At 47.2% G+C, this 13,836-nt stretch overlaps 1 protein-coding gene across 6 annotated transcripts in view; it reads right to left on the reverse strand.

Moving 5' to 3' along the window:
* Nucleotides 1-13,836, reverse strand: part of bcar3 (BCAR3 adaptor protein, NSP family member) — a 44,068-nt gene that overhangs the window by 15,267 nt on the left and 14,965 nt on the right. For 3 of the 6 annotated variants that reach the window (XM_061240787.1, XM_061240789.1, XM_061240790.1), the window contains exon 3: nucleotides 10,089-10,131. In XM_061240787.1, the coding sequence (XP_061096771.1) occupies nucleotides 10,089-10,131 (43 nt within the window). Of the gene's footprint in view, nucleotides 1-2,308; nucleotides 2,586-10,088; nucleotides 10,132-10,961; nucleotides 11,179-13,836 lie in introns of those variants that run through there. The other 3 variants (XM_061240792.1, XM_061240788.1, XM_061240791.1) reach the window with 3 other exon arrangements.

Raw genomic sequence — 13,836 nt, forward strand, 5'->3', positions numbered from 1 at the left:
GTTCTGCCGTTGAACAATACAGGGTAGGAACAGAGCTATTTGGTGCACCTCTGCAGTGTTAATTCAGCATCTTCCGGTAGCTTCCGCTTAACACTGTGGCCTTCCCTCCGGTGAGCCCCAATCACAGAGAGTCGTGCCCCGGACTCCTGGGGACGGCACACAGAAGGGATTAGGGCCCGGTGCAGCTGCGCAGGCTGCTTCTATTGTGCCCTCAAGCGCAGAACATTTGTACAGAAGAAGAAAGGCTCAGCCCGCGGACAGAGGGACCCTCAAAGAAAGGTTTCTTTGAATAGAAGAGCCTGAGGACGTGTGTATGGGGTGTGGGAGGGGGGGTGGGCACTGCATAAGAAAGGTAGCCATATGAAGCCAGACAGCAGGGTGTCAGGGTTTGTGCGCACATCTGTCCGTTGGTCAGGGGGGATTTTCAGTCACAGGTTTGTTGGAGCAAGGCAGGGAGCTCCAGTCTGAGAATGCAGAATCTACTGTAAATGACCAGCATGTCCTGACTTTCCGCAGGACAGAAGCAGGTTTAGAGATGTGACTCGGTGGAAACTGCTAAAATTGGATGTCATTTTCCCAAGAAATAACTGAAAGAGGGGCCTTCAATTCCTGGACAGAGCGACATTCGCAGAACATTTCGCTTACATTTCCGGCCATTTCTTGTTCAGCTTTCCCGTCTGCACTGACTGACCCCCATCCATCAGGCCCAACACTGTGGACACTGTTACATCTTGACCCCTGTGTTCATCTGACGAGGGGCGAAAAAACGATGTTTCCATGACAACCTTCAGCTATTTTAAGAGTATGTTTAAAAAAAGAAAGAAAACAGGAGAAACTGCATCACTGAGTTCCAGACCTCTCTCAGACCCCTTGGACCCCATTGCCAGACGCAAGGAATAACAAACTGGCCGCTATTTCTGGACAAATCGTTCCAGATTCCGAACTACTCACTCACGCACACATACACTCACGCACACATCAACAAGCCTTCATTCCTCCACATTCAATAATGATCAGACACGCTGGTGGAGGAAATCGATGAGTGAGTTACTGACACTATGCACAGTGTGGAGACTGACAATCAGATATGGAGATGCCACACATCTATCATCACATAAACAAAGATGTATTAAAGGGATCCTTGTTCAAAAAAGGAAAAATGATTCATTGTACTTGCAAGTTTGTTACTTTTAGTGTTTCAAGCCAAATACATTTGCAACTGAGATCTTGTGTAAGTCTTAGTAGCATTATTCTGAAGTGATAGTTCAATCTCCTCTTTAACATCCTGCTATTAATATTCTATGTATATCTGTCCCATTCTGTGACACCACAGCCCTGCTTATATTACAGCACTGTACCATTTCTATAAATGCACAACGGACTGTTATAGAGCTTTTCTATTTCCAGACTCAAAATCCAGTTTGCTTACTGCTAATTTAGTCATCCCATGTAATGTCAAGTTCTTCAATGACATAGACAGAATGCAGAATGACATCATGAAGAACTCCTAATCATGCAAGCACCTAAGTAATAAATCAAATCAATTCTAATCCACTAATTCAGTTCAAGCCAAAAATGTACAGTATGCATGCATTCTCTCTCTCTCAATCTCCCTCTCACTCTCTCTCTCACACACACACACACACACACTCTCTCTCTGTCTCAATCTCTTTCTCCCACTCTCTCACACAGACACACACACCCAAACACAAACACACACAAAGGAAGAAACACGCCACTTAGTACCCCACTCCACTTACAATAAAAGCCCCTGGGTGAGGGATGGCTGGCGGACCTCCTCACTTAATATAATGAGGAAAGCAATATATCTAAACACCCAGAGTTACAGCTACAGTAACAAACACTCTTCTGCTATCTAAAGCTTCTCAAATTCTCGAAGAAAGCTGGTGAAACTGTTACTCCCAAACAGCAAAATCCAGGTCAGTCCAGACACCAGAACCTCACCTCTGTACAAATCATCCACTCACACAACACACACACACACACACACAACAATCAGTACACACACAGCTGTAAGGATCAGTCCTACATCCAGCATACAGGCTCCTTTCACACAAAACACAAAAGTACTTCTTGATCCATTTTTGGACATACTGCATATTGCATTTAGGAGTGCAGTGTACATTGTAGGACTGACAGACCTCAGGACACAGTTTGAAGGCATGTATTAAATATCCCTGTTTCACCCCCTACTTCTCTACACCTGGCCCGAGTACAGTACTGCACACTAACAAAGCCAGCAGGGTCAGCCCTGAGGATGTGAAAGTGCCCTGCTTGTGGCACTCACCTTCGCTCCGATAACAGAGCTCTTCTGATAGAAGCAGCACAGGGCTGCCGTCAGGGTCCGCAGCACGCTGCATCTCTCCGACATCTTCTCAGCTCCTCCAAAACTCGCAAACTCGAAGAAAAAAGCAGCCAAAGAGGCGACGGTCTCAGGAGCCCTCCGCTCTGTGCAGAGACTCTCAGCGGCTAGCTCCCTGTGCGGGCATGCTACGCTCTGACTGCCGCTGCGCTAGGCGCGCTAAACCACGCCGGTCCCCCCTCAGCCCTGCCCCTCCATGTACGGAGCGCCGGAATCCCCATGTGATCCGTCTCTCCCGCAAATGAAATCTTAGCCATCTGGGAGTGCTCCTCACCCCCACGCCCCCCTCACAATTCCCAGCACCCCAGCCGCTGCCTAGAGAGAAGGAGAGGGGGGGAGAGGGGGAAAGAGGGGGGGGGGGGTGGGCTAGTGTTTTCTGTAGCCCCTTTCCATAAGAATGTCGGTCCCTTGGCGACGCTCTGATTAGCGCACTGTTTCTGTGCATACCTTCGTGTGACAGGCTGTATTTTTTCACTGAGACTATGGCACTAAAACAGCGTGAATCCGTTTTTTTCCCCCATCTATTTATTTTTGCTCTATTAGAAAGTCTCCCAATTACTATATGTGCACAGCAGAGGATTCTTACACGTGAATTGAGCTACCAGTTGTCCCCATTGAATTATTTTGAGTTTGGTTATGTCCAGCATTCAATGCAGCTGTTAAAGTATTAACATTTCCAAATAGCTTGCTAAATGTTTCTGACGCAATTCTGGGTCGTTCATAGTTAATGAGCATGAGACTGTCTGATAAATGATCAGCCTGTTGGCCTTTGAGCCTAGTGTCTAGTGTTGAATTAATTCACTCTATAAAATGTCAACAGCAAGGATACCTGTAGTCTGCAAAAGATCCATAGTTAGGGTTTCAGAGAAGGGAAATCAAAACTGCATCTCAACAATTCAAAGTTTAACAAAGAGGGAAAGGGTAATTGCTGAGTGGGGTAAAAGTTACAGGTGTAGCCAGCTATTTCGGCAGGAAAATTAGTCTTGTGGGAAACTTTTTAAAGATCTTGTTCATCTCTCCCACTGAACGAGCAACTGCCTGGCAAGGCTGATAATAGCCCCCATGACCCACCTGATGTAATTTCACCAATGGGTCATTTCAGTTCAAATATTACTTTGATGTATTTAATTCACTTTTATAGTCTATTGGCAGCACAGCCGCGGTTCTGAATAAAAACTGTTACCAGAAGGAGGAGACAAGCCTCTTTTATCTGGGTTAAGAACGAGTGGCAGGCATTGCTCCACTGGGGACAGTGTTCAGACTCAGCTTCTTTCTATTCATCAGGGACACATGCTCTGCCTGTCGGCCCTAAAGCTCCTTCATTGCTGTCAGCAAATTGGGGAGGGTAGGGGGGTTGCTGAAAAGATTCACACAAACAGCAGTGTGTCCCCAAGAGGGATGACTCACACCCCAAAACAGCGGCACAAGCAGAAGCCCTCCGAGCTGTTCCTCTACCCGGCTAATAGCCCAGAAACGCCGCAGGAGTTCAACTCATTGACAAAAGTTCAGACTGCTCCAAGTATGCTGCTATTTTGGTTTATGACTCCAATCAGGGCTTTTTCTCTGTTATCTGGGGCGATGCTGAAAGCTTGCGTGTTGTGAGATCGCTCTGAGTTGTCTAATGGGGGGAAATGAATCGCGCCCCAAGGCTAGGAAATTGCACATGCGGAGCAGGCGAATTGTGCCGAAAATGACAGCAGAATACTGATTTTTTGATCTATGTATAGAGAGGGCTTCCTATAAATCTGTCTATTCAACCCCCTCCCCCCTCCCCTCTCCTCTGTAGCCCTTTTCCTGTCTGGGTCCCCAAAGGTTACATTTCCTGCCAAAATCCTGAACCCCAGCTTTAAACTGGATGTTGTAGAAGCACCCCCACGAGTCATGCTCAACACTGACCACTACTCAACACTACCCACATGCTCAACACTGACTACTGCTCAACACTGGTCACTGCTTAACACTGACCAGTACTCAAAACTGGACACTGCTCAACACTGACCACTACTCAACACTGCTCAACACTGATCACTACTCAACACTGGTAACTGCTCAACACTGACCACTGCTCAACACTGCTCAACACTGATCACTACTCAACACTGGTAACTGCTCAACACTGACCACTGCTCAAGACTACCCACTTCTCAACACTGACCACCGCTCATGGACCACATTCAAGAAAAAGCTATAAGAGGAGGACCTGTTAGTGAATCATTTCCTGGGGCCCTAAAATCAGTCAGAAAGGCATGTGGTTACAACTTATCAGAAGCATCTAAAATGGGACCAGTTGGATATTTACTGCTATAGCTCTTTTCTGTTTCCCCAGATTGCTCATAAAGTGTATGCACAGACATTACGACGCACTGGCACAACCTTCTCACAAAACAGGAATTCTCTCCTGGTGTAAATCTCCTAAACAAAGGCAAACTGCACTCAATAAAGCCTGGCTGGATACACTTACTTTTTACCCCCGGGAAAAGAATACTTCAGTTGACACTTTGCACAAACAAAAGCTTTCCCTGTTTACTTATCTGAGTAGACAACAAATTCACCAAGCACCAGTTTCAGTGTTTTTATGGGGTCTCTGGGTGGCTCATTCAGGTAATGCACCAGTCTGTGGTACATGATTGAGCCACACTGAATGGTGTATCTGAATGGTAGATGAATGTGCCCCATATCCTTTACTATGCATACAGAGGTGGACTCAGAATTCACTAATGACAACAAAAGCAGTGCTGTCTTGCGCACAACAATGATACTGACACCTGACCCTGGTAAGAAGGTATTGGAACACTACGTTTTTATAAATGTACACATAACATTGGTCATGGGTTGCAGAGTAGCTCTGATATAAGTGTTGAGGGAGAAAGACAATGGGTTTGTTGTATCAATGGATTTTACCGAAAAACCTGTTATACAGCAAAACCAGTTTGTATTTCTTCAGGTTTCAGATGCAATCATCATGGCGAATTAGTCATATTCTGACTCAAACGCTCAAGCACTATAAGATCTTTTCTAGCTGTAACTATCTGAGTATAAAATAATTTTCTGTGAAGGATAACCTGTAAGTACAATAAGACTACTATTCAATTTCTTAACCCTGTTTTTCATGGCATGCTTCAAGCACTAGAGAGCGCTGTTCCTCTTTCCGTGCATTACTGGCTGACAGCTGTTTGCGGCTGTCATAGAGAACAGTTCCCTTGGTGTAGGTTTGGCACAGCTTGAACTGATGAAAGACACTACTCTGGTCAATGCTGACAAGGTTCTGAACAAGTGATAACACCAACTACCCAACAGGACCATCTGCACTTACTGAAAGACAAAACTGTCACAAATTCTAAGAGTGAAACTGTACCTCTATATGTGTGTGTGTGTGTGTGCGCGCATGAGTGTGTGTGTGCATGTATGTGTGTGCATGCGTCTGTGTGTGCATGCAAGGGCATGTGTGCATGTAAGCACATATGTGCCTGTCTGTGTGTGTGTGTGTATGCATATGTCGGTGTACATGCAAGAGCCTGAGAGTGACATTGAGCGGGTATGGTGGTAAGTGAATGGTTGTGTAAGGAAGGAGGAAACCATTAGCACAGCATATTTCAAAACTATTTTTCCCATTAAAACTGCTTTAATGCCAGTGAGCTTTTTCATTTAGATGTTCCAGTCATGACATACTGCCATTAATCAAAACTCACCAACTATGCGTAGAGCTGCGCTGGCCAAAAATTATTTTAATGTGGCCTGTGATTATGAACCCTGGGAACTATCCAAGGGCAGATATCTTAAAAACCAAGTTCAACATTATTAAATTAAAAAACCTAAACTATTAATAGCAGACTGCCCAATCTGTGACCTTTTCCGGAAATGTCCGGAAATGTGTTATTGCTCTCGGGCCGAATGTACAGGAAGAGGGGGAGTGAAAGCTGGGGGAATGAAGGAGGCTGTGGGGGGCGTGGGGGGCAGTATCTGCAGTGCCATCAGTAGCTGTGTGTGAGGTTGTCAGATGGTCACTCAGACAGTCTTCTCTCAGGCCTCTGGAAAGCCGTCCCCGTCCCCGCCTGTCACAAAAGCCCATGTATCCCTGCCCCCCTCGGCGCGGGCCGCACGGAGGACGGCCAAAGGGGCCGTCATCCGGGTCCTGGGGCTGGAGATCTCACAGCCTGGACAGAGAGCCATTGTTCCTGCAAAGCCCTTTCATGACCAGTTAGCCGCTCACTGTGCAGCGGGCTACAGAACTTTCACCAGGAGGATGAGAGGGAGAGGGAAGGAGAGAGAGAGAGCAGCCTGTTTCACTTGTTTCACAGGGACCCACTCTCAGTTCATGGACATCACAGGCACGCCAGCGAGTCAGTCCACAACACAGCTGTTTTCTTCTCATCTCCCTCCACTTCAACAGCATATCATTCCCCTTCTCCAGAGTGCCATGTCACACATCTCTAAGCACTGGGAAACAGGTACACAGCCCATGAGCTGTGTTTATAACATGGCCATGCCATGCTGGTGAGCTCATCCACCAGTCACTGAGACAACTTTGTCTCTGAGTAAGTCACATCTAGCCTCCGGAGGAGGAGGAGATCAGAATCCACTGAGTGGAATTCAATGTTTTCTCCGAGAGGCGGGTGTGAAGCCCTCCCAGTGGGAGAGCTGGGTTTCCACCCTTATCAGGCTGGTATTTTTAGGCGTTGAGTCCTCCTCAAGCCATTTCCACCGTCCCGCCTTCCAGATCTGCTCCACCGATAATGGCCGTTCCCAATTACAAACGCAACGAGTCTCTGACACGCGAACAAAACCAGGCCGAACGAGCAGAGCCAAAGTCACAGCCCGGCCCTGCCGAGAATTACATCAGCCTGCTTCATCGGCTAAATGAGCCGAAGCTTTAATGCGCTTAACTTTGGAGAAATCGATGCCCGGGGAGGGGCCGCACCCATTCGCCCAGCCCTGTTGGGCTCAGCTTCCCGCCACACATCACCTGCCCGCGGGAAATCACCGCAGCCCAGCGGCCGTTTGATGTGCCCGTCCCCTGCCTCCGTCACAGGCTTCCGTCAGACGCACGGCAAACACTCATCAACTCCAATGGCCGCTTCATTTCGGTGGACGGAGGGAAAACAAACAGAGCTGGACGGCTCATTATAGACTTAGGCATCACGCACAAAGGCCTTTTAAAAGATCTTCAGCTGCAGAGGTGCGACTGGCCTTACAACGCAGACTGCAGCAGATGGCCACACTGGAGGGGGGGGGTGGGGTTGTTAGGAGGTGTACGAATGCAGGTTATTCTAGGCCTCTGCAGTCATGTCATCTGGGATTTTCCCAATTTGACATCCTATTTTACTGTGACCGAGTGTACTAACAGAGGGAGAGACTCGCTGCCAGTCAGGTTGGCTTTCTCAGCCTCCCTGAGCTAATAATAAGAGCGACTGAGGGGAGTGCTACACCGCACGCCTGTTGCCAGGCACCAGGTGACCGAGGTGGGTAAGGACGGAGCTCTGTGAGTCTGTGTTTTCAGAATCATGTACCTTCAATGTCCCCCTTCACCCTATCCACCTGTGTGAAGCCAGCCCAGTCCAGTGATATCGCTGACCTCCCTCCACTGATCCTCGTCTGTGAGATCAGTGTCTCTCCAGCCTGCCATGACTAAACAGCTCAGGCAGCTGCCAGTATTGTTTGGTCTGCTGTGTTCACTCCAAGGTGACTCAGGAATATAGCTTCCATTTTAGTTAGTATCTCTGTTGTGCATAAGGTTGACCACAGAGCATTACGACAAGGCTCATACTTTTAAGTGTAATTGAAATAACTGTGGAAAAATGTAACAGGTGACCATTAACTGGATATGGTAATCACTTTGTATAGCGTAATTATTAAGGAATAACAATTAATCTGTGGAATAATACACCCAGAAAGTAATTAGTAAGCAGTGTAATTACTCTTAATCTTAATTCCGTCATTACTCTCAGAGCTGGAGGCAGTGTGTACGGTGCCTTAGCCCTTCCTGCCTGTAGACAGGAGGACTGAGACCTGTGTACACTGTCAACAGGCAGTCGTTGGCCGTGGTGTGTGAGAGCCGGCGCTCTGCTCTCTTCCCTGGCGAGGTCAGCTCAGCCTGGGTTTGTTCTTCACACCAAGGCGTGAGGAGCGGTTGAATCAGGAGAGCGAGATGGTGGCCAGATCTCAGCTGGCTGAGAGAGGTCATGGTGTGGTGACAGAACACACTGCAAACCGCCATCACTCACGGGCCTGACAGCGTGGAGCCGCACGTGTGCGGGTCCAGCCACGCAGAAAACAGGCCCCGAGCTCTGTACCAGGGAAGGTCTACGGGAAATTTGATTCTGACAACGTTGACGCCATTTTCCTCAGGCTATGTTCTTTTCACTGCTCGAGAAATGACATCATTTTGATTTGTCACACCGTATACCTTTCGAAATGAAATTTCAGTTTTTCACCTATCACTGTAAAGTTATCTATGTCGAGATTCAGCACAGTGTAGCCCACATTATATCAGGTAACAGTACACCAACTGATAAGAAAAACAAAACGGTGAATACATGCTGCCCTAACTGAACCAACTGAATTATATTGGTGTATCGTTTCCTAAGAAATGGTAATATGTGAAACAGAGGCTGTATTCAGGCCGTAAATTCAAATGTTCTTATGATTCCACAATGAAAACCATTTACGTTTATGTGTCCAGGTTCTATAAGACCTTTTGCAATGTTTGCAATGGCAATCCACTCGTTGTGAAACCGTGCACCATGTGTTCTGGGGCATACAGCTAACAGGGAGAAATAGATGACTATCTTCTGTACCCTGCCGACTGCTCTCCTGTTGTGTCGTTATGATGCTCATGGGGATCATATCTCAGTCCATTTCTTTAAACAAATCTCTTTCTCTCTCCTATCTCTCCCACTGAATGACTAGACTTTGAATGACCTCAACAAATATTTAATGTACATTGAAAAGGTGAACTTGATAAAGAAAATAGCTAATGTATGAATCGAAACATTGTGTCCTGAGTCCAATTGGGCAAATATTTAATCCACCAGTCTGATGAATAATCTACAGTAGAACAGCAAATGTGAAACTAAACCCACACTCACACACACATACAAATTTGCTACTGTATATTCACCTTTAAATATGTACCAAATTCAATGGAACACGAGTGTGAACATAAGATATGCAGCCTGAAATAAATGAGCACAGGGACCAGTTGCATTTAGTACATTTATTAATCGCTCTGTCTAACCCATCAACCACTTAGACAAACACACACTAAGACAATTTCCTCCATGTGAAAGCTACAGCTTTGTAATCAGTGTTCCCAAAGAAAGAGCACACAATGTTGTTTTGAGCCTCCCTGTCCTAGTTTCGTGACCCTGCACTTACAAAACATTGAAAGCATTCAATAGTGTTATATTACCAAGGAATATCAGCATTGTGTTTATTTCAACAGCAAAAGAATATCCGCTTTTCAGCAGCCAGCCTATTCTTCAACCTACTTCCTACGGATTTGCTCATGTAAGATCTGACCACACTCAAAGCACTTTATGTTGCAGTCGAGGCAAATAATGAAAAGTGATTTCTTTCAGAATCCACTGCACTTGTTTTTCACCTTCTTTTAAAAAAGCCATCAAAGCCAGACACGGCACAAAAGCAGCACCTTTTGAAAGCAAAACCTTGTACACAACACAACAGTGAATGGTGAAGCAGCTCTTACCTTGACATACTCCATGGTGGGATCCACAAAGCCCTGGTCCCTGCTGGTGAGAGAAGGAGAGAGAGAATGCTCCCTTTAGTGCATTCGCAACCACACACACACACACACACACACACACACACACACACACACACACACAGGCGCAACACTGTTCACAGGCCCTCTGTCTGAGAGCCCCAGCTCAGCTGCCTCTCTCCTGGACTGTGCACAGAGCCAGCCCCTGCTCCTGCTGCCAGCCAGAGCCCCAGTCCCCCACTGCTAACAGCAGCGGCTAATTCGCAGGGCTGTACGAGTTCATGGCACAAACAGTCAAACCTGCCACATCTGCCAGATCACTGCACATGAATGAGGGAGCAGCCGGGGACGGGGTGACCGGGGAGGGCTCTGTGCTCCAGTGCGGCGTTTCCTACCTTAAAAACTCATCTTAAAGAAAACACCTACTGAAAGATGAGAGAAGGTCTCCCTGCAAAGATAACTGTTGTAGAGTAGGGACAACCGTTGAGGGTATTTTAGTTCTGTCTTTAGTTTTAGTTCTGCCTTCATCCTCTTTCAAACTTCCCCCTCTTTAAATGTGTGTTTATACGGAGTTAAATCCCAATTTCGAATGCTGAGGGATTACAGCCAGGAAGAAAATTAATTATGAAAGTCTTACACAATATTTCCCATAGGGATCAAAAGGGGAGAAAATCCCACACAAAATAATAACATAAAACTGTACATGAATGTCCAGGCAATACAAACATTAAATGGCGGGCTACTTCTAATGTCAATCTCTCGCATTCTGTAAGAGTCAAATAATAACAAGTACAGTAAGAGTGCATGGAATGCTGCCCCTTGAGAGAACTTCAAATTTAGATTGTAAAAATAACTCACCTAATTACAGGAACTGTTGTTTTCCAGTTCTTTTTGCAAGCCCATTTTCAGAGTGAAAAAGAAGAAAAGCACGAATGCGGAACGCGGGGAAAATGGTGGAAAGAAGCGGATAAGCGAGTGAAAAGTGAAAAGCTGGAGTTTTCTGCATTCTGTGAGGAGCCCTCAGAGCACAGGGCTGCTGTGCTCAGGCCACGTTTAGCTCCCCTCCAACCGCGTCGGTCTACTGAGAGGAGGCCCGGGCTCCCTGCGCTTTCATCTCGGCTTACACAGAAACCTGCCTTTATTCCCACCGGGGCGTGTGGTGGGGTGTCACGCCCTCAGAGGACAGCGTCCCAGCCTGGGAGAGCTGGTGTGATTATGGTGCGGTAGCGCTACACGCAGGACCTGTTCCCCCCGGTGCCCCCGAGCTAGGACCTGGAACCCAGCGCAGGTTTCCCCGCACCGCAAGCAGTCCGCCCACACCGCTGTCTCTCTGACTGAGGCGTTTGGGAACTCAAACAGTCTGTCCTTCTCACAGAAGAAGAAGAAGAAGACAGCCCACGACAGATCTATTTGTGCGCCCGCCTGTGTGCGAGGCCACGCCGCGGTTGTGTTCTGTTCTTGAAAATGAATTTGTAGCATGCGTAACCACAGAGGTTTCTGAAAACCTCTCGATTTGAAGGGAAGATCAGAGCGAGGACAACACGGGTCATGAAAGCCGCGCTGTGTATAATTGGATTGCCATACACTGACTCTCACATTCCTTGAGGCACAGTCTGTGAACGGAGCTCTTGACACGCAAACGAACCGCCGGTCGAGAGGAAGTCTTCAGGGTTTCTTAGGGCGGTGCTGTTGGCCGCTGCAGATGTGAGACAGTAGGGGGAGTCTTTATAAAGAGGGAAATCATCTTTACTGGCCTATTCACACCTATTCACCTGTCTGTATATATACCTGTAGTGGCTACAGACAAACTTGGAACATTATTATTTTTTTATACTTTGAAGGCATACTACGATTTTTACCTTGAAGATATAAAATAACTAGCAATCCTTGCTCCTTTACTGGTGCTTGTTGTTTTAAAATGTGTTGGGGATGTTTCTGGGCCTGGCACTCTTTTCTGTGTGCGGTGTGGAGGGTGTGGCTCAGAGCCTTTGAGGTGGGATCAGTACAGCGAAGCGAAACCACAAGGCAACGGAACTCGTTCACAGCCTTGGATTTGCTTTGCCTAGCTGGCGACAGCTATCAAAAAAATAAAGATAAAAATGGTAAAACGGATCTGAAAATAAAAAATAAAAAAAACGGAAATGAGTGGGCAGGGTTGCGGACGTTGAGGGAGATTTATCTTTGACTATAAACACTGGACCACAGCAAGGCTAAAAGATCCTGCGTAATATGCCTTTAAGTACTCTACGCAACTCAAAGAGCACTGAATTCACTTCGCTCCTTCAACTAACTCAAGTTATGCGAATGATAGTCACTTTAAATTCCTAAAGACCCATCGATTTATGTCCTTGTGGTTATGACCCTAGGCTGTGATACAGTTTATACAAACAGCTCACAAACACGTGCAGACATCCAGCCCTCCGTTAGGCAGTAGCGTTTCAGGGCGAAGCGGCAGAAGGAACGTGAGTGTTTTTAGCTTAGCGGGGCGCAGCTGCCCTGCTGTTTCAGCTGGGGCTCAACGGTAGCCATAAAATAAAAAGCAGCTGGGCTGGCCTCTGTCAGGAGGCACAAATCCGGCGTGCCCTCTGTCCAACCAAAACATGTCTGGCTGATAAAGGCCTTCCTCCCCACTATCGGTGAACACGCTTATTTACACATCACATCTGCACGTACAGCAAAATGTCAAAAAAACCCAACCCCCTGTTGGTTAGACCATTTTCAGTTGACTGCAAACACAGCTGGCAGTACCTTCAGTGTATGTGCAATGAGACCCTACTCCATGTTTGCAGCTTACAGACTACCAGTGAGACATACACCTCTCTGATAATCTGCATCATATCACACAGGTGGCACCCCTACTCTGCCCTTATTGGATGCTGATGGTCGCCCTTAGTTTCCACATGCCCGCAGCGCTTATCTCAGTCACTCTGAACACAGACAACCTTGGTGAGGAGCAAAGACAAAGTGTTCTCAGTGGAGAAGAAGGGCTGACGTCAACCTGAACGTGTTAGGGTCAGTGTCAGTGACTCCATCAACATCCAGGTCTGTGACGTGCACCAGGACTCCTAAACCTGCGGATTAGCGAGGTGGAGCCCGCCCGCTCACCCCGGGGCATGCTGGGTAACGGAACGAGGGCAGGCCTGGCACCTTTACAGCCCTCTCCGCTCCTCACTGCCAGCTCTCTCATTTCACACTGAGGCCCGCTTTCTTTTCATCTTTCTCCCTGGCCGTAAATTTCCTCCACATATCTGCCTGGGTCCAGCTATTCTTGGATGGGCTGAATGGGGCCAGCACCTGCCTTCAGTTCGGCCGAACCAGAGAGGAGAGGTGGGGGGAGTTTGTCACCCGCGGATAAATCAAAGCCGATGAAGGCTGGAGTTTACATGAAGAGACCTGCAAGTAAATCAGTCCTGCTGTCGGCACAACAGCCCAGCTGACAACACCTCACATAGTAACGCACAAGGGCTGTGAATTTCAGCTGTTCCCCTGCTCTCTGACCTGGCCTCTATTAAAACACAGGGGCTGGAACTGCAGGCACCTACACAACATGTATGTGCAAAGACATTTTCTAACGCCTCTCGCCACTGAAGGCCGACCATTTTTTGAGATACATCTCACCAAAAAAAGAGCAACAATAAGTGCAACAATTACAAAACAAATGAAAATAACAGAACAAGCACCTCACTGCCAGCTGTTGGTAATGTACAAAAGAGTGGTATATGTAAGAAACGTG

The sequence above is a fragment of the Conger conger genome, chromosome 4, assembly GCF_963514075.1.
Source record: "Conger conger chromosome 4, fConCon1.1, whole genome shotgun sequence".
Taxonomy (NCBI): domain Eukaryota; kingdom Metazoa; phylum Chordata; class Actinopteri; order Anguilliformes; family Congridae; genus Conger; species Conger conger.